The sequence below is a fragment of the Falco naumanni genome, chromosome W (assembly GCF_017639655.2).
Source record: "Falco naumanni isolate bFalNau1 chromosome W, bFalNau1.pat, whole genome shotgun sequence".
Classification (NCBI taxonomy): Eukaryota; Metazoa; Chordata; class Aves; order Falconiformes; family Falconidae; genus Falco; species Falco naumanni.
The window spans coordinates 836,296-859,677 of record NC_054079.1 but is presented as its reverse complement, the minus strand read 5'-3'; the positions used below and the strand labels follow the sequence as shown (position 1 = coordinate 859,677).

The 23,382-nt window shown below is 40.9% G+C and overlaps 1 protein-coding gene across 6 annotated transcripts in view; it reads left to right on the top strand.

Moving 5' to 3' along the window:
- The first annotated feature begins 13,644 nt into the window (after positions 1 to 13,644).
- The window catches only part of LOC121080549 (sorting nexin-2-like), a 49,364-nt gene continuing 39,626 nt past the window's right edge, over positions 13,645 to 23,382 (top strand). For 4 of the 6 annotated variants that reach the window (XM_040578628.1, XM_040578633.1, XM_040578634.1 and 1 more), the window contains exons 1-2: positions 13,649 to 14,029; positions 16,506 to 16,623. In XM_040578628.1, the coding sequence (XP_040434562.1) occupies positions 13,922 to 14,029; positions 16,506 to 16,623 (226 nt within the window). In that variant the 5' untranslated portion in view covers positions 13,649 to 13,921. Of the gene's footprint in view, positions 14,030 to 16,505; positions 16,624 to 23,382 lie in introns of all 6 variants that reach the window. The other 2 variants (XM_040578631.1, XM_040578629.1) reach the window with 2 other exon arrangements.

Here is a 23,382-nt window from a genome sequence, read left to right as displayed (position 1 = left end):
TGCTGATTCCGTTGTTCCCAGGACTTGCTCTGCACCTGGCTTCTTGTTTGTGCACAGCTTGTTTTCTTTCTCACCCTGCTTGTTCCCAGGACAATTTAAAGTTGCTCTGCAGCTTCAACTAACAGGCCTGGGTTGTCCAACCCGGACAATGGTAACATATGTCCTCGGTCCTTTCAAAATCCCTCTACGTTATTGTTATTTAATTTTATTTCATTTTGTTTTATTTTATTTCAGTTATTAAATTGTTCTTATCTCACCACTTGAGTTTTACCTTTTCCCAATTCTCCTGCACATCCCTCTGGGGGGCAGGGAATGAGTGAGAGGCTGCATACTTAGTTGCCGGCATTTGTTAAACCATGACAACTACATACTTAAGCCACCTTTATACCAAACATACAGATTTATACATTCTCATTAAATGCTATCCCCTGTTCCTTAACAGATAGCTATTATTCCATGGGCTTCCTCCACTCCTCCAAATGTCTATAAGAACAGGCTATGACTTGGGCCCCATCTGTCAAGATGGGTACTCAGGACAGAAGCAGTATGTTCAGTTGTTGGGCACCAGTAACAGCTTGGCTTGGGTCATCGCTGCACTCATCTGGTTCCTTGCAAAACTCACTCTTTGTTGGTTCAGGTCACTCCTGCTATATTACCTCCTACAATGTACAACTCACACAACAGATTATTTTTCCCCCAAGGTTAAATCTCCTTGAGGCACACACCAGGTCTCCCCATCCTTCCCCATTACCCACCAAGTGCACCCAGGTCCTTGAGCAAAGACAATCCCGTGAACAGGTTTGCCTTTTCCCAGGGGAGGAGCAATCCACACTGCCTTCCCCAGCCACTTCCCTATGTGCACTATGGGGACCTTATCTCCTCCCACAGTATGTATGGGTTTTGTTTGGGCAGGACCAGGACAGTTAGCAGATCCTCTGGTGTTAACCAGCCAAGTGCCTTCTGCCAAATTTGTATCCCAATCCTTCTATGCCCCATTGCCCAACACTCTCAACAGAGTCTTTAACAGTCCATTATATCTCTCAGTCTTTCCAGAGTCTTGTGGGTGATAAGGGATGTGATACACCCATTCAATGCCATATTTCCTTTTCCCAGGAGTTTATAAGGTTATTTCGGAAATGAGTCCCATTGTCTGATTCAATTCTTTCTGGAGTACCATGCCACCACAAAATTTGCCTTTCAAGGCCTAAGATGATGTTTGGGGCATGGTTTACAGGGTATGTTTCTAGCCACCCAGTAGTTGCTTCCACCATGGTGAGTATATAGCACTTGCCTTCGCATGTTCGTGGCAGCGGTCCAATATAGTCAATCTGCCAGGCCTTGCCATATTGAAAACCCAGCCACCGCCCTCTATTCCAGGGAGATTTTACTCGCGTGGCTCGCTTGATTGCAGCACATGTTTCGCATTCATGAGTGACCTGTGTGATGGCATCCATGGTCAGGTAAACCCCTCGATCACGAGCCCATGTGTATGTTGCATCTTTCCCTAGATGTCCTGATGTTTTGTGGGCCCACAGAGCTACAAATAGCTCACCCTTACATTCCCAGTCCAGGTCCACCTGAGCTACTTCAATTAGGGCAGCCTTGTCTGACGTGCGGAATTAGACTCTCTAACTCGAAAGTTATAAAGTAGGTATGTTTATTGCGCGCAGATGCACGGGGGATCGCTCCTCCACAAGCGTGCATGCCCGAAGTGAGGAACCATCCTACATTTATACAATGAAACAAATGAATATTCAATTAACGCCTATACATATTCGTTACCTAAACCCCGCTTCGTATGTTAATTAGCTTATCAGTCCTTTGCCTGGAATGTGGTGGTCTTGCAGGTTTGTAGGTGATTCATGTTCTTGTGACCATCTGAACTTCTCCAGCAAGGAGACTTAGCACTCCCTCCCTCTAGATAGCATTGGAATGTCTCTCATCCTTTTTATAAATAGTCCCTTTGCCAGAGGAAGAAGGGTAGGTGTCTCCTCAGAGCTGTGTGCCTATGTGACCAGACACCACACCCATGACCAGTCACCATACCCACATTCCTTGAGCAGACATATACAATCACAATCGATGTCCATTGTCCCCATTTCACACTATTTCTCTATATCATGTCTACCTGTTCATTGTGTTGATGTTCCTCAGTGGCATGACTTTTGGGCATGTGAGCACCTATCATGACATACCTTTAAAGCCATGTTTTCTATCTGAGAAGTGATGTCCTGCCACAATGCAGCAGCCCAGATGGGTTTACCCCTGCTCTGCCAATTGGTCTTCTTCCACTGCTGTAGCCACCCCCATAGGGCATTAGCCACCATCCAGGAGTCAGTATAGAGTACTGGCCACTTTTCTCGTTCAGCAATGTCTAGGGCTAGTTGGATGGCTTTCACTTCTGCAAACTGACTTGATGCATCTTCTCCTTCAGTGGCCTCAATAACTTGTCGTGTGGGACTCCACAAAGCAGATCTCCACTTCAGATTCTTTCCTACCACATGATGGGATCCATCAGTAAACAAAACATAACACTTTTCATCTTCTAACAACTCAATCTATGGTGGTGCCTCTTGGGCACGAGCTACCTCCTCAGGCTGAAATGGAGAAATAGTGTGAAATGGGGACGCTTAACACCGACTGTGACTGTATATGTCTGCTCAGGAATGTGGGTATGGTGACTGGTCATGGGTGCGGTGTCTGGTCACATAGGCACACAGCCTTGAGGAGACACCTACCCTTCTTCCTCTGACAAAGGGACTATTTATAAAAAGGATGAGAGACATTCCAATGCTATCTAGAGGGAGGGAGTGCTAAGTCTCCTTGCTGGAGAAGATGGGATGGTCACGGATGGTCACAAGGACATGAATCACCTACAAACCTGCAAGACCACCACATTCCAGGCAAAGGACTGATAAGCTAATTAACATACGAAGCGGGGTTTAGGTAACAAATATGTATAGGCGTTAATTGAATATTCATTTGTTTCATTGTATAAATGTGGGATGGTTCCTCACTTCGGGCATGCACGCTTGTGGAGGAGCGATCCCCCGTGCATCTGCGCGCAATAAACATACCTACTTTATAACTTTCGAGTTAGAGAGTCTAATTCCGCACGTCAGTTTTGGCGAGCCAGGCAGGAGGATTTCTGCTCGGCCGAGGGACCAGCTGCGGAGCGGACGCTCCTAGGCGCGCCCCGGGAGATTTCCTCGGAGGAGCCTCCTCTTCTCAGCTGTTCCCCCGGGAGCAGAAGAGAACCCCTGGATCCGCGGATAAAACGGTATGTTTAGTAACGGGGCGGCTGGTGAGACGCACGGAGACGTCCGGCGCGCAGCGCAGTCCCCAGGAGGAAAGGTACCTTGGGAGGGGGTTTGCTGACCGAGGGGTGGCCGCTAGCGATCTTGAGGGCAGATCGAGCAAACCCGAGGTTACTGCCATTCCTAAAAGCCCGGAGGCCTCGTGACGGAAAGCGGGGGGCGGGACGGAATAAGGCGGAATCTCACGGGAACAAGAGGGACCTCACAGCAAAAGTAAAAGGGAAACTTCTGCGTAGGAAAAAAAAAAAAGAAAAAAAAATTAAAAAAAAGGGGGAAGCTAAAAACTTCCTTTAGGTTGTCTTAACAATTGGGGAATTCCTAGAATGTAACAACTGAAATAGCGCTCTGTGTCTTGTCTGTTCTATGTGTTGTCTTGTTACATGTTCAAAACTCGGAGTTATGAAATGTATGTTGAAAAATAATAATATTCTGGTAATTCGTGGCAAATAGCGGAAAACTTAACACTCTGCTTAAGACCAGGAAAAATTTGTTTTTTGTTTGTTGTTTGTTTTTTGGCAATTGTTCATTGAAATGCATACTTTGTGAACTGTCAGTGTTCCTAAAAGTTGTACATAAGTGCACGGTACCGTATAACATACTGCTTGTGTGACTGCGGGCTGCCCGGAGAGTGTGAATGGTGTGATTGAGATGCGCATTTTGATTTTCCGTGTATAGCTTAATTATTTTGACTGAGTGTGAGTGCAAGAGTGCTTGAGACATGCGTTTGAGTGCAATATGAGCAAGGAGCTCTATCCGTGTTTCCGACCTTGGGTGGCTAAGGCGGCCGGAGAAAAAGTAATTAAAATTGTAAAATGGGAAATGGAAGGAGTAAGCCCTGTGAAAAATCGCCCTTGGGTTGTATATTAAAACATTGGAGTGATATCGCAGGACATGGTAGTACCGAAAATAGAAGGAAATTGATTAAATATTGTAATCAGTGGTGGCCTTTGTATAAATTGGGGAGTGATGTGAAATGGCCTCAGGAGGGAGGAACGTTAGATTATAACACTCTCCTGCGATTAATGTTTCTGAGGAGAGAGGAAAATGGGTCAAAGTATCATATGCAGACATGTTCTTCGTCCTCCGGGACAAACCTGAGTGGCAAAAGGACTGTGGATTAGTACCCCCTCGGGATCCTATGGTACTAGCACTAGAAAGAGTGCGGGATTAACATCACCTGATCTTTGATTATGGCTCTAGAAAAGGATGGGAAAAAACAAACCTGAGATCTAAACTAGAAAGATGTTCTTGTTGAAATTTTTGTGTTTAAAAGCTCAGGTTGCGGTTCCTTCTGTGGAGCAACCAGAATGAAACATGTTGTAAGATATAAAAACTTGTACTGATGTATGTAAAACCTGAGGCAGGTGTGTGTGTGTGTGGAGAATCAAAGACCTTGTGAAAGTGTTAAAGTATTGGGGTGAGTTTGTACAAACCCCCGTACCCCCTCGAAGGTGCGACTGAATCATGCTGGGATGCACGGCAGGGTGTTTGCTGTTTGCCTGCGAAGGCTGATATGTAATAACACAGACTTAAAGCAACAAGGAGCAGATTTGCATTCAGGGTAAGAAAGAGTTAAAACAGAAGTGCTGCTGCAGAGGCAGGCTTGTGTAACCTGCAGAGCAGGAACAGCATCTCCTGCCCCGAACCCTTCTGCTGGTGGGGAGGAGGGGGTTGCTGTTGCTGACAATTGAGCAGAAGGACCTGACAATGTCACCCCAATTGCTGCAGCATTTGCAGTACAACAGGACCGGTAACGGCCCCTCTAGGGCAGGGAATGGGTATGAGGTGGAATTTTAGTGAATATGAAACCAACTTATTTGTTAAACTTCAGTAAAAAAAAATAATAATTTGTTACAGTTGTGGGAGCTGCTGGCCACCAGGAAAACATCCTGAAACCTTTAAAGTACAAACTAAGAAAACAAATAAGAATGCCAAATTCACCGAAATCTTTGTTGGGATGAGATTTATTAGAATATCTAGACGTTTAAAGAAGGAGAAATGAAACTAAAAGTTAAAAATTATCAAGTAATTGAAATATTAAGCTTATCTTTAATTCAACAGAAAAGAGGAAAAGAGGACCTCCCTGAAGTAAAATAATTTTTTAACCAGGTGTATCCGAAAATGAAAGGTGAAAAATGCTTTACCTGTTACAGTAAAAATGATAAGGGGGAGGCTTGCCCAGTTCAGATAAAAACAATATCCCTTGGTCAGCAAGGCTGTGGGGATATTGGCAGAAAAACTGAAATAAAATACACTCTGTAGTAGTTCTACTAATGTAAATCTGTGTGTTTTGCCATGACAGTGACTTGTTATGGGATGTGCAGATGAAACTCTGCATTGACAACGAAGTACAAGGAATAAGGTTGGTCAGGTGCCTCCTACCATAGTCAAGGGCAAGACTGGGTTGGCCTCTGTGTTTGCCACCAAGAAGAATCTTGAGCTCCGCTGTTGGCTGCAACCCAGTAGGTGTTCAGCGGTGGGAACATATGCCATGCCAGACCTTGATGTGAGGAATGGCCCGCTCTGAGGCACTGATTTGGAAATTGGAAACCGCCTGGCCGACCATGAGGCCAGACAAGTAACAGAGGAGGTAGGAAAGGAGGAATTATCCTTAATACCAGGCAATAAAATCCAAACTGTAAGTACAGATCAAGAGCCAAACTATTCTAAAGAAAACTTAAAGGTAATTCAGGACATGAATGATAAAATAAAATTAAGTAAGTGGACTTATTTAAGGGATGGTCATATAGTGGTACCATCTAATTTAATATGGACCACAGCCCTATTATTAATAAGACGCATTGGGGAGCTGATGCTTTATATAAAAGTCTAAATCAGAAATTGATAGGGCAAAACTTGTATACTGTAATAAAACAGGTGACTCGGCAATGTGAAATGTGTTTACGCAATAATCCCAATAAAGCAAATAAAATAAAACTAGGGAACATTAGTAGAGGAAATGTTCCAGGGCAACATGGGCAGATCGATTTCTCGGAACTTCCTAGAAAAGGGGGGGTATCGATATTTATTGGTACTAACAGATACCTTTTCAGGTTGGCAGAAGCCTTCCCGTGCAGAACTGCTAAAGCCTGGGAAGTGACCAAAATACTGCTCCAAGAGATAATACCTAGGTTTGGAGTCCCAGCGGTAATGTCCTCGAATAGAGGACCACATTTTGTGTCCAGAATAGTGCAACAGATCAGCCACCATCTAGGAATAGATTGGCAATTACATACCCCATACCGACCACAATCAAGTGGCCAGGTGGAAAAGATGAATCAATTCTTAACACTATGGTACACCCCATTGTGATCTTATTGATCAGTTTAGGAATTTCCTTAATACTAACCATTATGTTATATTTGTGGGTTTGGAGAATGTTTAAAAGGGTAACACTTATGTATGATGCTTTATATCATTCGGGAAGACTGCTTAAGTAAAAGAATTTACTTAGTTTGATAGAAAAGGGGGGATTGATGTGGATAACTGGCTAGCTGAAAAGGGTCACATAGCCATAGTCCAGCTGGCTGGACAAAAATGCACATCGCTCTCAGCTTATGTGAAGTAAAGCAAAAATACACTGTCCTTGGCTGTTCTTGTTACACAAAAACAGGAAGATCGCGGTGGGAAAAGAATGTTGCAGGTGGGAACAGATAACTACGGAAGAGAAACTAGGGGTGGGCTTGGTATTTAGGCAACTAACCAATAATGAGCTTAACTTTTGTAATATGTATGAGCTAATTATAACAAGGCATAAAAGGTGACTGTAAGGCACAATAAACGAAGTCTGCTGATCACTCATATTGAGTGACTGTGTCTTCCCTCCGTCGCGACAGATTGATATGGAGAAATAGTGTGAAATGGGGATAATGGACACCGACTGTGACTGTATATGTCTGCTCAGGAATGTGGGTATGGTGACTGGTCATGGGTGCGGTGTCTGGTCACATAGGCACACAGCTCTGAGGAGACAACTACAGTTTTGAGGAGACGCCTGCCCCTCCTCCTCTAACAAAGGGGAGACGGGGAGACGCCTGCCCCTCCTCCTCTAACAAAGGGGCTATTAAAAAAGAATGAGAAAAGGATGAGAGACATTCCAATGTTATCTAGAGGGAGGGAGTGCTAAGTCTCCTTGCTGGAGAAGATGGGATGGTCACGGATGGTCACAAGAACATGAATCACCTACAAACCTGCAAGACCACCACATTCCAGGCAAAGGACTGATAAGCTAATTAACATACGAAGCGGGGTTTAGGTAACGAATATGTATAGGCGTTAATTGAATATTCATTTGTTTCATTGTATAAATGTAGGATGGTTCCTCACTTCGGGCATGCACGCTTGTGGAGGAGCGATCCCCCGTGCATCTGCGCGCAATAAACATACCTACTTTATAACTTTCGAGTTAGAGAGTCTAATTCCGCACATCAAGGCAATGCTCCAAAATCTCTTCCTTCTGGCCAGTCTATGATTTCTTTCAGTATTCCTGGGCAGTTGGGTTTCCCCAGTCAATCTCGTTGTGTGATCAACACTATCCACTTACTCCATGTAGCGCTGGTTGCATGATGTGTATAGGGGATGTTTCCTTCAAACATCCAGTGTAGCACAGGCAATCGTGGTGCCAAAAGGAGATGTGCTTCTGTACCAATGTTACCGAAATCTCGGAATGAAGAACTTATCGACACCAATGTGATTTAGATAAGCAGACACTTCTTTATTGACGGCCGGGTGCGTGAGCGAGTCCTCTCACGATCAACGCACACCATAGTTCAAAATCATACACCTTATATAAAACTCACTCATACATATTCATTAAGTATTCATGCATAATCATAAGATTTCCCATAAATCATTAACATTCTCTCCTCCCATATCCGATTCTGCGCAATAAAGGTTAGAAAGGTCCAGAAATGGCTCTGGGGTACGATTTGGGTAGGTGGTATATGAGTCGGTGGTCGCGATCTCCCCCTGCCGGAATTACCTTTCACTTAAGGTAACTGTTTCTTGGCCAGCAACTATGGGTTGCTTCACTCGACTCTTCCCAGTTCACAAAAATTCTCATTTTGACATTTTAGTACATTCTCCTAGGTTACATATAAACAATCATCTCAAATCTTAAGTCTGTTATCTAAGTTCTAAACATTCCTACTAGGTGATTCTGACCAATTCCTCCGGCCTTGGTACGGGGCTGTACAGAGGATTTTTTATAGCAGCTTTTTACTATAACTATAAGTTTCATTAAAATATATTTCTTATCCTTCTATATTTCTATTACACGATTGATTTTATAAAATCAAATAATCAATCAAATATAGTTAATCAATCTTAACTTATTAGCAAATCTATAACACCAACAACTTCCAAAGTAACTCAAACCCCCTCATATGCTGCTAGTATCTCTTTTTCAGTTGGGGTATAGTGGACTTCTGATCCTCAATACCCTCAGCTCCAAAACCCTAATGGCTGAACTCAGTTTTCCCCTGATGTTTTCTGCCAGAGGCTCCATGTGAGACCATGCTCCCCAGCTGCAGTGTAGAGTGCATTTTGCACAGCTGGTCCAGTCCAGACAGGCCCAAGTGCTACCGCACAAGCAACCTCCTGTTTGATCTCTTCTTTTGGGTTACTCAATAGAGAGGGCTCACAGGCTGACTATAACCTGGAATATGCATTCTCCAGAACCCCACAAGGCCCGGAAAGCTTGTGTTTCCTTCTTGTTGGCTGGTGGAGACATAATTGCTGTCTTGTTGACCACATCCATAGGCACATATGATGTCCATTCTGCCATTTTATTCCCAAGAACTGAATCTCCTGTGCAGGTCCCTTGACCTTGCTTTTCTTTATGGAAAAACCAGCTTTCAGAAGAATCTGAATTACTCTTTTTCCTTTCTCAAATACTTCTTCTGCCTTGTTGCCCCACACGATGATATCATTTATGTATTGCAGATGTTCAGGGGCATCACCCTTTTCCAGTACAGTTTGGATTAGTCTATGACAAATGGTAGGGCTCTGCTTCCACCCCTGGGACAGCTAATTCTGTCATTGAAATCAGGAATAAGAAAACTCCTTAACACCAATGTAGCATTAAGAAGCAGGCATTCATTATTGCAGCGCTGGATGCATGGGGGATCATTCCACCTAACGTTCATGGCTTCCTTCTCTCAGGTAGTTCTTTTTATGCAGTACATGTATACATATTGAACAAATTTCCCAGAAAAGACATAGGTATTTATTGGATTGCCCCAAACTAATCATAATATTCAACCTCCCCCTCTCACATGCCCAGTTGTCCAGAGTGGGGGTCTTTGGTGGTCTCAAGGGTCTGCAAATCCGCCCACTCCTCCATTCAGTTGGCCAGAGTTCTCCTTTGTAGTCCCCATATATGGTCTTAAACCAGGTCATCTCAGTCTCTTTCTTGGCCTGGAATCACTGGCCTTGGGCTAGTTTTCCTTCATCCTCCAGGGCTACCTCTTTGTTAGAACATGAATTTATTGCTCACAAGTATACAAAGATTAGTTTCAAACAAACAAGGTACCTTAACACTAACTGTTCGAACCTGGGATGCATGACTACTTCTAAATTCTTAGGATTAAACCTTAACCCTTCTGTAACAATTCCAGGTGTATTGGACACCCCTCCACATGAAAGCACTCTGTGGGTTGCATTCTGCTACCAAAGGAATTGAAAAAAATGCATTGGCAATATCAATTGTAGCATACCACTGTGACGGATGCACTCAACCCCTTAACCAAACTATCAGTAGTTTGGTACAGGTTCCAAAGCATATAAAGGCCTAAGTGGTTAATGGGCCAAGAACTCCTCCAGTTTTCATCTGTTCTCTGAAAACCCACAAAGGTGAAAGTCAAAAAACTAGTCAGTCTAGTGGAAAACCATTAAACACCTAGTGCTATGCTAAATTAGTATAATTGCCAGAAATTTAAAGAATATATTATATATTATTTGATTTTCCTAATCGCAGCAACTAAAATATTTCATTTTAATGGTTTAATGTCAAAGGGTACACAATTATTCCCAAAATGCTTGAATCATAACTTCTAGATAAAATGTGTATGTGCCAGTTATTTAAGAAGCTTCCAGAAACAGAATAGAAAAACATGAATACTACAAAAAATTAGAAAGGTAGTAAGAATATAACAATAGTGTCATCCACAAAAAACTTAGAGACCAGAGAAGTATGCTTCTGGATGAAAAATGTTTGTGTATTTGGAATAGATTATTTCAGTTTCTTAGTCTACATTTTTACATCTTAAAAAGAACTCTGAAAATTATTTAGAGATGCAATAAAGAGCAATGGGTTGAGTTTAAGAATAAAAATGTGCATAGAGTATAAGTCATCTCATATCTACATAACCTAAGTGTCACTACTATTTTTATTTTGTGAAGAAAAAGGAAACATGGATATGCTGTAAAATGTCCCATACCCAGGAAACTTAAAAATACTATCAAATCTGATAAATGAGAAGCAAGGTATTATATCTTACAGTAATAGTGTCATAGCTATGTTGGTCTCAAGATGCATCTTTTATTAGAGTAGCGGACAACTTTTTCAGACCTGATGAAATACCTAAAAGTTTGCCTGTTCCTTTTCCATCTACATTTATTAGTGTAAGAAGATATATTTTCCCTTTTGTTAGAATTTCCAATGTAATAAATTTATTTTATTTGAAAACTTTTTTGTTATTTGCAATTGGTAATTCGGAGTCCCAAAGCACAAATTTAGTGAGTGGCAGATCTGTAAGGTCTTACTCAATGACCTCCTGCCAAGAAATGGGGCCTGAAACTTCCTCAGATGTCAGCAGGAATGAGAGACATTCTTTCTAAACTCAGCAGTCAGAATCTCCAAGGAGAGAATTCTTCACAACAACTTCTTACATGTCAAGCTTGAGCAGTACAGACAAAATTATGCATGAAGTTTCAATAATTTCAAGATGAGACAGATTTCTATTTATATATTTATCACTTTCTCACAATGTGATTGGAAAGAGGCTGAAAGAAAATAGACTGTATGACTGTATCCTTTCCTTTTAGTTCTTATTAGGCACTTTGCAAATGCTGGAGAGATGCAGCCTTTGCCCCAAGAGGTTGCAGTCTGTAGAACAAGACTCATTCTTCCTGTTCTCTATTGGACAAAGTTTAGAAATTAACTTTAATACAGCAAATATTAATAAAGTCCTCATAAAGTGCTGAGTGGATGAATGCTATACTTTGATAAAACTGAAACTCAAAAGATACCTTTAAAAGCTTGTCTTGAATATAACAGAAACAACAATAACAGTTCAAATGAACTGTAGGTATATTAGCTAATGCTTACTATCAGACACTATTGACATCTGACTTTTTGGAAGAATTTAAGAATTTGTGAGCTAAGTCACAGGGAGAAAAAGAAGAGCAATTTAGAAATAGTAATGTAGGGAGATGGCCTGCAAATATTTTATTTACATGAGAAATACTGCTTTAGTGATTGTGAATACTACTGCACTTGGTTAAATGACTGGTCTGCAAGAACAAGACAATACTTTTAATCCTCACTCCCTGAGAAAGATCTTATTTTAAACCATGTAAGTAGCTGTGCTTTATCCATTTCAGTTCTGTTGAAAGAAATGAGATTACTCAGGATAATGTTAGGAAAACCTTATTCCCTAAATATTGTACCAATTAGTCTTTATAGTATGGAATTGTATGAACTTTCTTAAGATAGATATATATATATATATATATATTACATTGTACACAGAACAGTCATGATTAAGTAAGCATGACTAAAGGACCCCAGGTCATTGCAAGGAGGAGGACAGCCTGAAGAATAAAGGATACCCCTGGACTACCGAAAGTTAATGCCAGCATCCTAGCTCCTCTAACACCTTTGTGAAACCCTCCCATTATCTGGCATCATAAATAAGTAACTGTAGCAAGACTGACTCCAGGGATGTCTAGATCAAGAAAGAAGCAGATGCATGATGATGCCTGTTGTGGTTTAACCCCAGCCAGCAATTAAGTACCATACAGCCACTTGCTCACTTGCCCCTGGTGGGATGTGGGAGAGAATTGAAAGAGTAAACGTGAGAAAAATCATGGGTTGAGATAAAGACAGTTTAATAGGTAAAGCTAAAGCTGTGCATGCAAGCAAAGCAAAACAAGAAATTCATTCGCTACTTCCCATGGGCAGGCAGGTGCTCAGCCATCCCCAGGAAAGCAGGGCTCCATCATGCGTAATGGTTATTTGGGAAGTAACCATCCCCTCTTCCTCCTTCTTCCCCCATGCTGAGCATGATGTCATATGATATGGAGTATCTCTATGGTCAGTTGGGGTCAGCTGTCCCAGCTGTGTCCCCTTCCAACTACTCGCTGGCAGGGTGGTGTGAGAAACAGAGAAGGCCTTGACTCTGTGTAAGTACTGCTGAGCAATAATGAAAAATATCCCTGAATTATCAACACTTGTTCACAAATCCAAAACACAGCACTGCGCTAGCTACCAAGAAGAAAATTATCCCAGCCAAAACCAGCACATGCCATAAAATTATAGTTGCTTTGCAAAACAGCAAGTGTGCATTAAGTAGTGATTGATCAAATCATGTTGTACCTGAACGGTTGAAACATATAAGAACTATATGTAAAACCACATTCAGGGTGCCTTAGTTTGGATGGGACACCTCATGCATGAATAAAGGATACTCTTGTAATTCTATACTTTGTGTCCTAGCCTTTCTCTTCAGTTGGCATTGACCAGTTTCAAAATTTTTGTGACAATAACAACCATGTATAGATGGATGAGATTCCTAAAATACAAATATTTTGGGACACAGACTTTGTGTTTTATGAGAAGGAAGACTTTGCTGGATTTAAACAAAAATGACCAGCCTTATTAAACTGTTTTATCACAGTGGCGATTTCAAATCACAGCTACCAGCAAACATCCAGTTTCTCAACTTATCTAGATGCTCTAACAGTACACCTACAGCTGTCTCCTTTCATAGGATGGAGAGGGAAACCAAAAGTTCAGCAATTTGCTTGCAATGATGCACTGTTAATGATGCAACCCAATTGATGGATGAATTTATGTCTATAGGTTTGCTCATACCAGGTAAGTCAATCCCAGCCAGGCCCATGCAGGTACACAGCCACCCCAGTGCTTCCATAGAGCCCACCCTGGTCAGGGTCAAAAGGTTGCTCTGCGGGCACACAGCCCCCCGCGACACGGAGCCCGCGTACCCAAGGCCAAGGGCAGGCAGCCTTCGGTGGGCGCGGACACGGGCCAGGTACACGCTAACCCTCTCCCTCTAGTTCTCCGTTCTTGCCCTACCGGGAGGGGGGAAGAGGAGGAGAAAGGAGGCGGGGGAAAATGGACAGACGGCGGACACACACGATCCCAACAATACGAGAAGCTAGCACCACCCCAATCCAACCGCAGTGATACCCGCCCACAGCAGCAGGAAAGAAGGGAACCACAGAGATGCAGGCGTGCGTACTACCCCTTTTTCCCCCGCCTCCCTTCCTAGCTCTTCCAATCACGTGGTGCGAGGAGGCGGGGGTCGGGTTGTCACGTGAGAGCAGGAGGCTGGGACTGGTGACCCAGGCTGGAGGGGAAGATGGCGGCGCAGAGAGAGACTCCGCTATTGGTGGAGGTACATCCCGCCGACTTCGAGGTGCTGGAGGATGGCAAGAACGTCTTTGCTAGCTCCGTATCCACCTTGGAGGTGAGAGCCCGCCTATCTTGCAGTCGCCCTCTCTCTTTCTCTGGCGTAGTCTATTACTGCGGGGCTCAGCCATTGCCTAGACCTCCGCGGTGGAATGTGATGGTGCCGGCGCCCATCAGGCCCTCCTTGACTACTGGGGGTCCATTCCCACCCCCATTTCGGCCTCGGGCTGTGGCCCTCGCCGCTCTCTTTGAGAGCAGCAGCTCCTTGGCTCTTGCCTTTTGGTGAGGAGAGTTGCCTCGCCAGGGGCCCTCCGGGACTCTCAGCCCCGCGTGGACTCGGTCGTTTCCCCTGAAGTCTTTCTCCTGTCAAAAAAACCCACGGAAAAGTCTCTCTCCAGGTATCACACCTGCAATTGTTCAGAGAAATCAAGAATCTGAAAGATCTAAAAATGTGTGGTGAATACATCTATAAACCAGTCTTACTTTCCATGTCAGGAGTCTAATAAAAAAAACCCAACCAATACAACTGAATGTGTAAATACTTCCTAGTTCTGAAAAATGCTCATATATTCGTTAAAGTGGGAGCCTTTTTCTAAGTTGTGGACGTGTTTCACCTGTGCTAATGACTTATGGAAAAATTTTGTTCTTTGTGTATAGTTTTTAAAAAGAAAATTGTGTTCCACATTTCCTGAAGTTTCCTTTCTCTGACCTTTACAGTAATAACATCAGTGTGTATTTCTTTGTTTTGCTCTGACTGTTGCTTGTCCTTAGAAAGGTCAATAAGTAAAGAGGCTCTTAAATGTGTTTTTTAAAGACACTTGCCTTCTCTGAAGTAGCTTAAAAATTTGGGTTTTTTTTTTTTCTTTTTATAGATAATCTGTGCAATGCTACCAAAAAAATAAATCTGTGGAAAAATACTGTGAAGGAATAACAAATTATATGATTTGTGAACCTGCAGTTGTCAGGATCTATTTTAATAGACTTCTTTACATCTCTGTGATACAGTGTATTATTGGAGAGTCTGGTTTTATACTTTCAGAAAAACTGCAATAAAACAAATAATTTCTTTATTGATGTGCTCTTGAATTAAACTCCCAAGAGATGTGATAGAATTAATATCTAATCCACACTCTAACAATGAAAATTCCTCATCTTAACAATTAAAAATAGTTACTGAAAACTATAGCTGGAAGAACTGGTGAAGAAATGCCCTTTTTCTGTATTGAGTGGATTGGTTGACCATTCTATTGTGCTGCTTTGTTTTTGTAGTCATTTTATTTGGAAGAAAGTAGTTAAGTAGCAAAGGGAAGCCTCATTGCTTAAAGAGAAACTTTGAAGACAAAGCTTTTTTTACTTTTAATCAACTAGAGTGCTTAGGAAAGAACCTTGCTCTTGTGAATTTCTAGCAAATTTGGAAGGAAGAGATCACGAAGATTGAGTCTGAACTTCTCCCTAGCTTAAAGCTAGATTGTTTAACTTAAGTGTACAGGGCACCTTAGTCCAGAGAAGAACGATTATTTCATGGTGTGGCTCTAATTAAATGTATATATTTTAGTATTGTTGTGGTGTTGTAGTCCTATAATATTCACGAACTAGCTGTTTCTAAATGGCAGTAGCAGCTCTATTAAAATAAAACCAGAGCTGACTTAATCCTGACCATATGTATGTTTGCTGATTAACTAGAGAGGAGAGCATGGCAGGTGACAGTGAGGTCCAAAACCAATTTATGTGAAGGTTATGGTGCTTTGAGAGGGTTCCTAACTGTTTTAATCTTGGAGCCGGCTCCTTGCTTTTTGTGCGATTAATTTCTGTTCTTGCCCCCCCCCCCCTTCTTTTTGCACTTCACAGAAGATATACTGTTCTGTTTTTACCTATAATTTGGCTAAGCTAAGCAGTGAAAAAGCTGTAACATTGCTAATAATTCTATTAAAATAGCTTCAGTGTTAGCATTTGCTTTATAAGAAATTTTGTTAACTCACCTAACTTTGTTCCGACAAAATATAAATTTCATATATATTATGAACAGTAAAAATAAATGAAACTTTGAAATTTCTTATGGCTGCAAGCAGCTGTGTATTGTTTGAATGGAGCTAACATGTTCACTTAATCTCTGAAAAACTGGTATGGAGCGCTTGGAGACGTTTTTTTTTACATAGAAAAAATTACTAAACGTAATCTAAATATAAGTCTTTCCAAAAGGACCTTCATAATGAAACTACATTCAGAATGCTAATATACTTATTCTAGATATTTCTGTAGTAGTTTTTCATGTAAATTATACTCGAGGAAATGGGTATTTATTATTTTTTCTGACAGAAATGAAAAGAGCTGCTGACTAGTTTGTATCCTTTGTTTATTGTTATCCCACTAAGAATAGGGAATGGAAATAGTTGATTGGGTTTCCTTTCTGTACATCATCTTGCTTTGTTTCTTTGTAATGAAAGAATGTTTACTGCAATACTTATATACTGATATGCGACTACTGGTTCTCTGCTATTTCACTTTTTTTTCCTCTTTTTTTTTTTTTTTAACAGTCAAGTTCTTCATCTCCAGAGCTAGCAAGTCTTCCTGCAGAAGACCTCAGCACAAACTCTAACGGTCCAAAGCCAGCAGAATTCATGCCAGATGATGATAGAGAAGAACTCTTTGCTGGTAACTGCTTTTTCTCTTCTAATGTAGCTTCATAGACTCTTTTCTTTTTGGACTTAAAGGGGTGTGCTTTTGTGAGGAGGAAAACCTTTTTATGCTGTAAAAGGTAATTTCCATGTCTGTAAGGAAATATGAAGCAGTACCCTTGCAATGGAAACTCTGATTTTAAGTTTAAGCAATTTAATATTGTCGTAAATCTTAACCATTGTTCAACCTGTTGAAGATATACTTTCTGGAAAATTCATTAAGTAATGTTTTCCTTTGGATATTAGGAGTATCACTAGTCTTTGTTGATCATTCTTTATTGGATTCAGTGATCACCTATTTAATTGAAGTCCTATGATCTTCTGCAATATACTGTCAAATTTATAAACTTGAAATAATTTGCAAGAAAAGTGACACACTATAAAAGGAAAAAACAGCTGAGGTTCTTTGCGTAAAGTTTGTTCTACTGTTAATACAGTTGAATATTATTGTAAAACTGTTTTGAACTGTCACCTTTTCTTTCTGAACTGCAAGCAGAAGACAATATTGCTTATTAGCAAAGAAGTGATATGTGACTTCTCTTTAGGGGTAGATGAGCTTTTAAAAATTTCAATAGTAAATTAAAACTGGAGATTTTTTTTCACCAAATTTGTGTGTTGTCATCTGAGCAGTAAAAACTTTGCTGCACTCTTGACAATACATATCTTTGTAATGGAACTATTAAGAATTACATACTGAAGTAATGGCACTTTGAGAAGCTTATTTGATAGAAAAGTTAAATGTCTTAAGAACTTGACAATGATGTACAGGATTTTTTCTTGTGAGACTCTAGCTTTAGTTAAGTTTCATTACTAAATATAGGTTTCTCTATGGTATACTGTCACTGCATAGTGTGACAGTGTTAGCTAGTTAATAACTTGTTCTGCTGATGGTAATATAGCATGTCTTGTTATGTAATAATATTCAACTTCATGTGTGTGTAAAAACATGAGCAAGTTAAGCCTTGTTTTTTACTGTATAACCATTTATAGCTGTCCCAGTCCTTTTTTCCAATTACGAAGACTGATAATTCAGATCATATTGCAAGTTGAAGGGCATTTCTATTTATTATAATAAAAAAGCCTTTTAATAAGAAGGTTAAGAACTGACATATGGGATCAGTCCTGGCATTTCACTAGTGTAAGATTTGGTCTCTAATATTTGACAGTACTGGACGTTTTGGAGAGAGATGTATGAAAGTTTTGATAAGTAATCAATTACACTTATTTTTAATCCTTGGTCAGTCACTACTTTGATGTTGGTTTTCTACAGTCTATTTTTTGTAACATGGATTATGGTTGCTGTCACAATTACAGGTGTAGGAGCATTTACTATTCAAGAGATGTAATGTTTAGAATATATTGCATATCAAAAGATGGTTCTAAACACTGCTTTTTAATGCTAACACTTTTCCTATTAGTGAGTCAGTTGACAGTCTGCTTTGAATACACTCCTAATCTTATCTTTGTTTGTATCCTGATGTAATTGTATTTAAATAAAGTTTATAGTATTTAGTTCTAGGCTGCTTTATATAAATAAGTGTATACGTGTGTCCATTACCTTTGTTCTCAATTTATCAAACTTATATTTGCATATATTTGAACTTAGATTCTAACAGTGTTATAGTTTGCAAACTCTCTTAAAACAGTCTTAAATGAAATGGAGAATAATTAAGAATTCAGTGATAATCCTAGTAGTTTTGTATTTATATTGTCTGATCTTATGACCTACAAAGACTAGGAACACTTTGCTAGTACAAGAAAGCTTTATTTTTAATTTGGTTATATAGCTTCAGTATGTAAAGTCAGCTTTTTGTAGCTGTAGGGTCACAGGCCCTTTGCCTTTTAGGAAAGCAGGTTCTCCTTTGGCTGGAAAATATTAAATTAAGAAAAAAGGTGGCTGGACTAAATATTGATGAGATCCAGACAGAAGTAACAGTTTAGCAGCCAGATTGTTGCAAGTGAATGGAACACTGAAAAAAGATAAATCATTTAATGAGTTTGAATTTTACTATGGAAGACATTTCTTCAAATGTAAGCAGCATTCAACTGTGAAAGCATCTGACGTGCTGCATGTCTAATGCAACTAAAAGTGATTTTTTAAAAGGTCAGTTCATATACAAAGGCTAGTGCAAACTCTCAAATGGGGGAAAAAAAGACTTATTTATAGAGCTTAACACAACTTGCAGAAACATGATATTTTTAACAGTAGCCTGTTCTAAACAGGAATTTTGCATAATACAGTTCTGTCCTAGTGATGAACTTCTAACTTTGTATCACTGTCAGCATATGTATTCTCAAAAGCAATGTCTAATTTTTGTTCCAGTGCTGTGTACTCATGAGCACTCTTTAGCACTGTTTTGCTAGACATTGATGGTCATCCAGCCTTTCTGATGCTGATTTGCTATGAACAGGAACCAATGCGAGAAGGCTACGTGAAATATCCATTTCCTTGCTTTTAGCTTGATTGTGTAAGCCTTATTTTCTATGAAAGCAAGGCTCAAGTTTTAAAAGAATAAAAATTGAATGCAACTTTTTTTTTTTTCCCAATATGCTGAAATTCCAAAGAAATCTTATCTTGAAAGATTATAGGGACAGTTAACTGGAGGGGAAGAGAATAAAGTTCTACAACTTCCTAGCTTGTGTTGGTCCTTCACGTTGAATTATTAGACACTATAAAACCCAGGTAAAGGAAGTCCTATGAATGGCTCCTGAAAGGAGGGACTGACTTTTGGAGAGCATTAAAAAAACTGTACTTTTGCAGACTTATTTGTAAAAATGTGATGATTTTCCTCTCTAACTACTGTAGGCTTCATAAATCTTTTTCATTGTTCGCCTAATAATGCAACCTAATGGAAAAGGAGGTGAGAGAGAACAAATTAGAAAATGTCCTGTACTGTCTTAACACAGTTCAGAATCTCGAATTTTTGTAGGCTTTTTTGACTATATTTTTAAAAACTCTTTGCTACTGTGTTTTGAGGACAGCTATAAGGTTACATCTGCAATAAACTGTTTTTAGATATTCCTATTTAAGGGAGGAAAAAAACCTGCTATGCAACAGCAGTCAGAAGAGAGGAGTGAGAATGTGAGACATACAATTATGCAGACACCAAGGTCAGTGAAGAAGCAAGGGGAGGAGGTGCTCCAGGTGCTGGAGCAGAGATTCCCCTGTAGCCTTAGTGAAGACCATGGTGTTATGGTTTAACACCAACTGGCAACTAAGCTCACTCACTCCTGCCCCGCAGCAGGATGTGGGGGGAAGAGAACTGGAAAGGCAAAAGTGAGAAAACTCATGGGTTGAGATAAGAACAGTTTAATAATTGAAATATAATAATAATGATGTAATGAAAAGGAAAATAACAAAAAAAAAACCCAACAACAAATAAAACCCAAGACAGACAAGTGATGCGAATGAAAAACAGTTGTTCACCACCAACTGACTGATGCCCAGCCAGTCCCCATATAGTGGCCCCCGGCCAAATTTCTCTCTAGTTTATATGCTGAGCATGATGTCATATGGTATGGAATATCCCACTAGTCAGTTGGAGTCATCTGTCCCAGCTGTCTTCTCCCAACTTTTTGTGCACCCCCAGGCTACTTGCTGGTGGGGTGGTATAAGGAGCAGAGAAGGCCTTGACTCTGTGTAAGCACTGCTCAGCAATAACTAAAACATCCCTGAATTATCAACATTGTTTTGGTCACAAATCCAAAATGTAGCCCCATACTAGCTACCGTGAAGAAAATTAACTCTATCCCAGCCAAAACCAGCACATTCTCCACCCCTTATTCCATACCATATATGTTATGCTCAGGTCCCACACTATCCAATACATTCTCAATAACTACCACGCCCATTCCTATCCTTTGATATAATACACAGATATCATTTATTCCCTTAGTCTATGGATCACCCCTGTAAAATATCCATAAATGTCTACAAAATGTCCATTGAGTTAATTTAGTCCGTGACTTTGGGCTCCATCTGTTATGGCGGTCACTCAGAACAGGAGAGGTGGTGTGTTGCATGGAGTTACTGGACACCAAAGCCAACTCAGGTTGGGTCACTGCTGCACTTGCATTGCTGCTTGTAAGGTTTGTTCTCCAATGGTTCAGGTGGGTTTTGCTATAGTCATTCCTGTAACATGTAACTCATGGGTTACAACATTTTAAAGGTATATCCATTACAATCTCCACCTCTGTTTTCTTTGGACTAGGTTATAAGGTTTAACATTGCAATGAACTCCTCCCCTTACTCTTAGCTTGGCTAACAAAGTGTTCCTGCTATAGTAATTCCTATAACATGCAACTCCAATCATGGAGTATTTTCACCCAGGATTAAATCACTTTGAGGTACACATTGGACTCCTTCATCTTTCTGCATTACCCACCAAGTGCATCCAGGTTGTTGAGCAAAACCAATACCTTGAGTAGGTTTATCCTTTCCTGAGGAAGAAATAACCCAGACTGTTTTTCCCAACAAGTTCCTTATATGTAATAAGGGGATTTCATCTCCTTCCACAGTTTGCAGGTGTTTTGATTGGGCAGGGCCAGGTTGACTGGCAGATCCTCTGGTGTTAACTAACCAAGTGGTTTCTGCTAAATGTATATCCCAATGATTAAATGTCTCAGCACCCATTACTCTCAGTGTAGTTTTTAACAGTCCATTGTATTATTCAGTTTTCCCGGAGGCTGGTGCATGTCAGGGGATGTGATACACCCAGTCAATGCCATGTTCCTTAGCCCAGGTGTTTATGAGGTTGTTTTGGAAATGAGTCACATTGTCTGATTCAATTCTTTCTGCAGTGCCATGTTGCCATAAGGCTTGCTTTTCAAGGCCCAGGAGAGTGTTCTGGGCAGTGGCATGGGGCACAGGGTATGTTTCCAACCATCCAGTAGTTGCTTCCACCATTGTAAGTACATGGTGCTTGCCATGGTGGGTTTGTGGTAGTGTGATATAAACAATCTGCCAGGCCTCCCTACATTGATATTTCAGCCATTGTTCTCTATACCAAAAAGGCTTTAGCCGCTTAGCTTGTTTTATTATGGTGCACGTTTGACATTCATGAATATCCTGTGCAATGGCATCAATAATCAAGTCCACCCCTTGATCATGAGCCTATTTGTATGTTGCATCCCTTCCTAGATGTCCTGATGTGGCATGAACCCATCGAGCAATAAATTGCTCTCCCTTATGTTCCCAATTCAGATCCACCTGAGCCACTTCAATTCTAGCAGCTTGCTCCACCTACTCATTGTTTTGATGTTCTTCAGTGGCCCAGCTCTTGGGTACATGAGCATCGATGTGATGTTCTTTTACATCCTGGTTCTCCAACCAAGCAGCAATATCTTGCCACAATGCAGAATCCCAGATAGGTTTTCCTCTGTGTTGCCAGTTGCTCTGCTTCCATTGCTGTAGCCATCCCCACAGAGCATTTTCTTGTCCCCACAGACAATTCATGATTCAGTACAGAGGTAAAGTCTTGGCCATTTTCCTCGTCCAGCAATATCTAAAGCCATCTGGATGGCTTTCACCTCTGCAAACTGACTCAATTCTATTTGTCCTTGAGCAATTTCTTCAGCTTGCCGTGTAGGACTTCACAGAGCAGCTTTCTGCCTTCAATGTTTTCCCACAGTACGACAGGTTCCATCTGTAAACAGGGCATATTGCTTCTAATTTTCTGGTAATTTATTATACACTGGGGTCTCTTCAGCATGAGTCACCTCCTCAGGTCACACTGAAGGTTTGACCTTCTGGCCAGTCCATGACCGTTTCCAGGATTCCTGGGCAGTCGGGGTTTCCCATTCAAGCCTGTTGCGTGATCAGTGCGACCAACTTACTCCATGTAGCATCAGTTGCATGATGTGTAGAGGGGACCCTCCCTTTAAACATCCATCCAAGCACAATCTAGGTGCCAAAAGGAACTGTGCTTCAGTACGAATTACTTCTGAATCACCTCAAATTCCTTCATATGCTGATAATATTTCTTTTTCACTTGGAGTGTAACAGGCTTCAGATCCCTTGTATCCCCAGCTCCAAACCCCTAAAGGTTGACCTCGTGTCTTTCTAGGTGCTTTCTGCCAGAGGCTCCAAGTGAGGCCTTTATCCCTGGATGAAATGTAAAGCATTTTTTTTACATCTTGTCCTGTCTGGATTGGCCCAAGTGCTACTGCATGAACTATTTAATTTGTGCAAAGGCTTGCTGGTGCTCAGGGCCCCATTCAGAATCGTTCTTCTGGGTCACTTGATAGAGAGGGCGTACAATCAGACTGTAACCTGGAATATGCATTCTCCAAAAACCCACAACTCCTAGGAATGCTTGTGTTTCTTTTTTTAGTTGGTGGAGACATAGCTGTTATTTTATTGATCTCACCCATTGGGATATGATGACTCTCATCTTGCCATTTTATTCTTAAAAACTGAATTTCCTGTATAGGTCCTTTGACCTTTCTTTGGTTTATGGCAAAACCAGCTTCGAAAATAATTTGGATTTTTCTTCTCCCCTTCTCAAACACTTCCTCTGCTGTGTTGCCCCACATGATGGCATCGATATACTGCAGGTGTTCAGGAGTTTCACCTTGTTCCAGTGCAGTCTGTATCAATCCATGACAAATTGTAGGACTGTGTTTCCATCCCTGGTGCAGTTGATTCCAGGTGTACTGGATGCCTCCAAGTGAAAGCAAACTGTGGTCTGCACTCTGCTGCCAAAGGGATTGAGAAAAATGGATTTGCAATATCAAT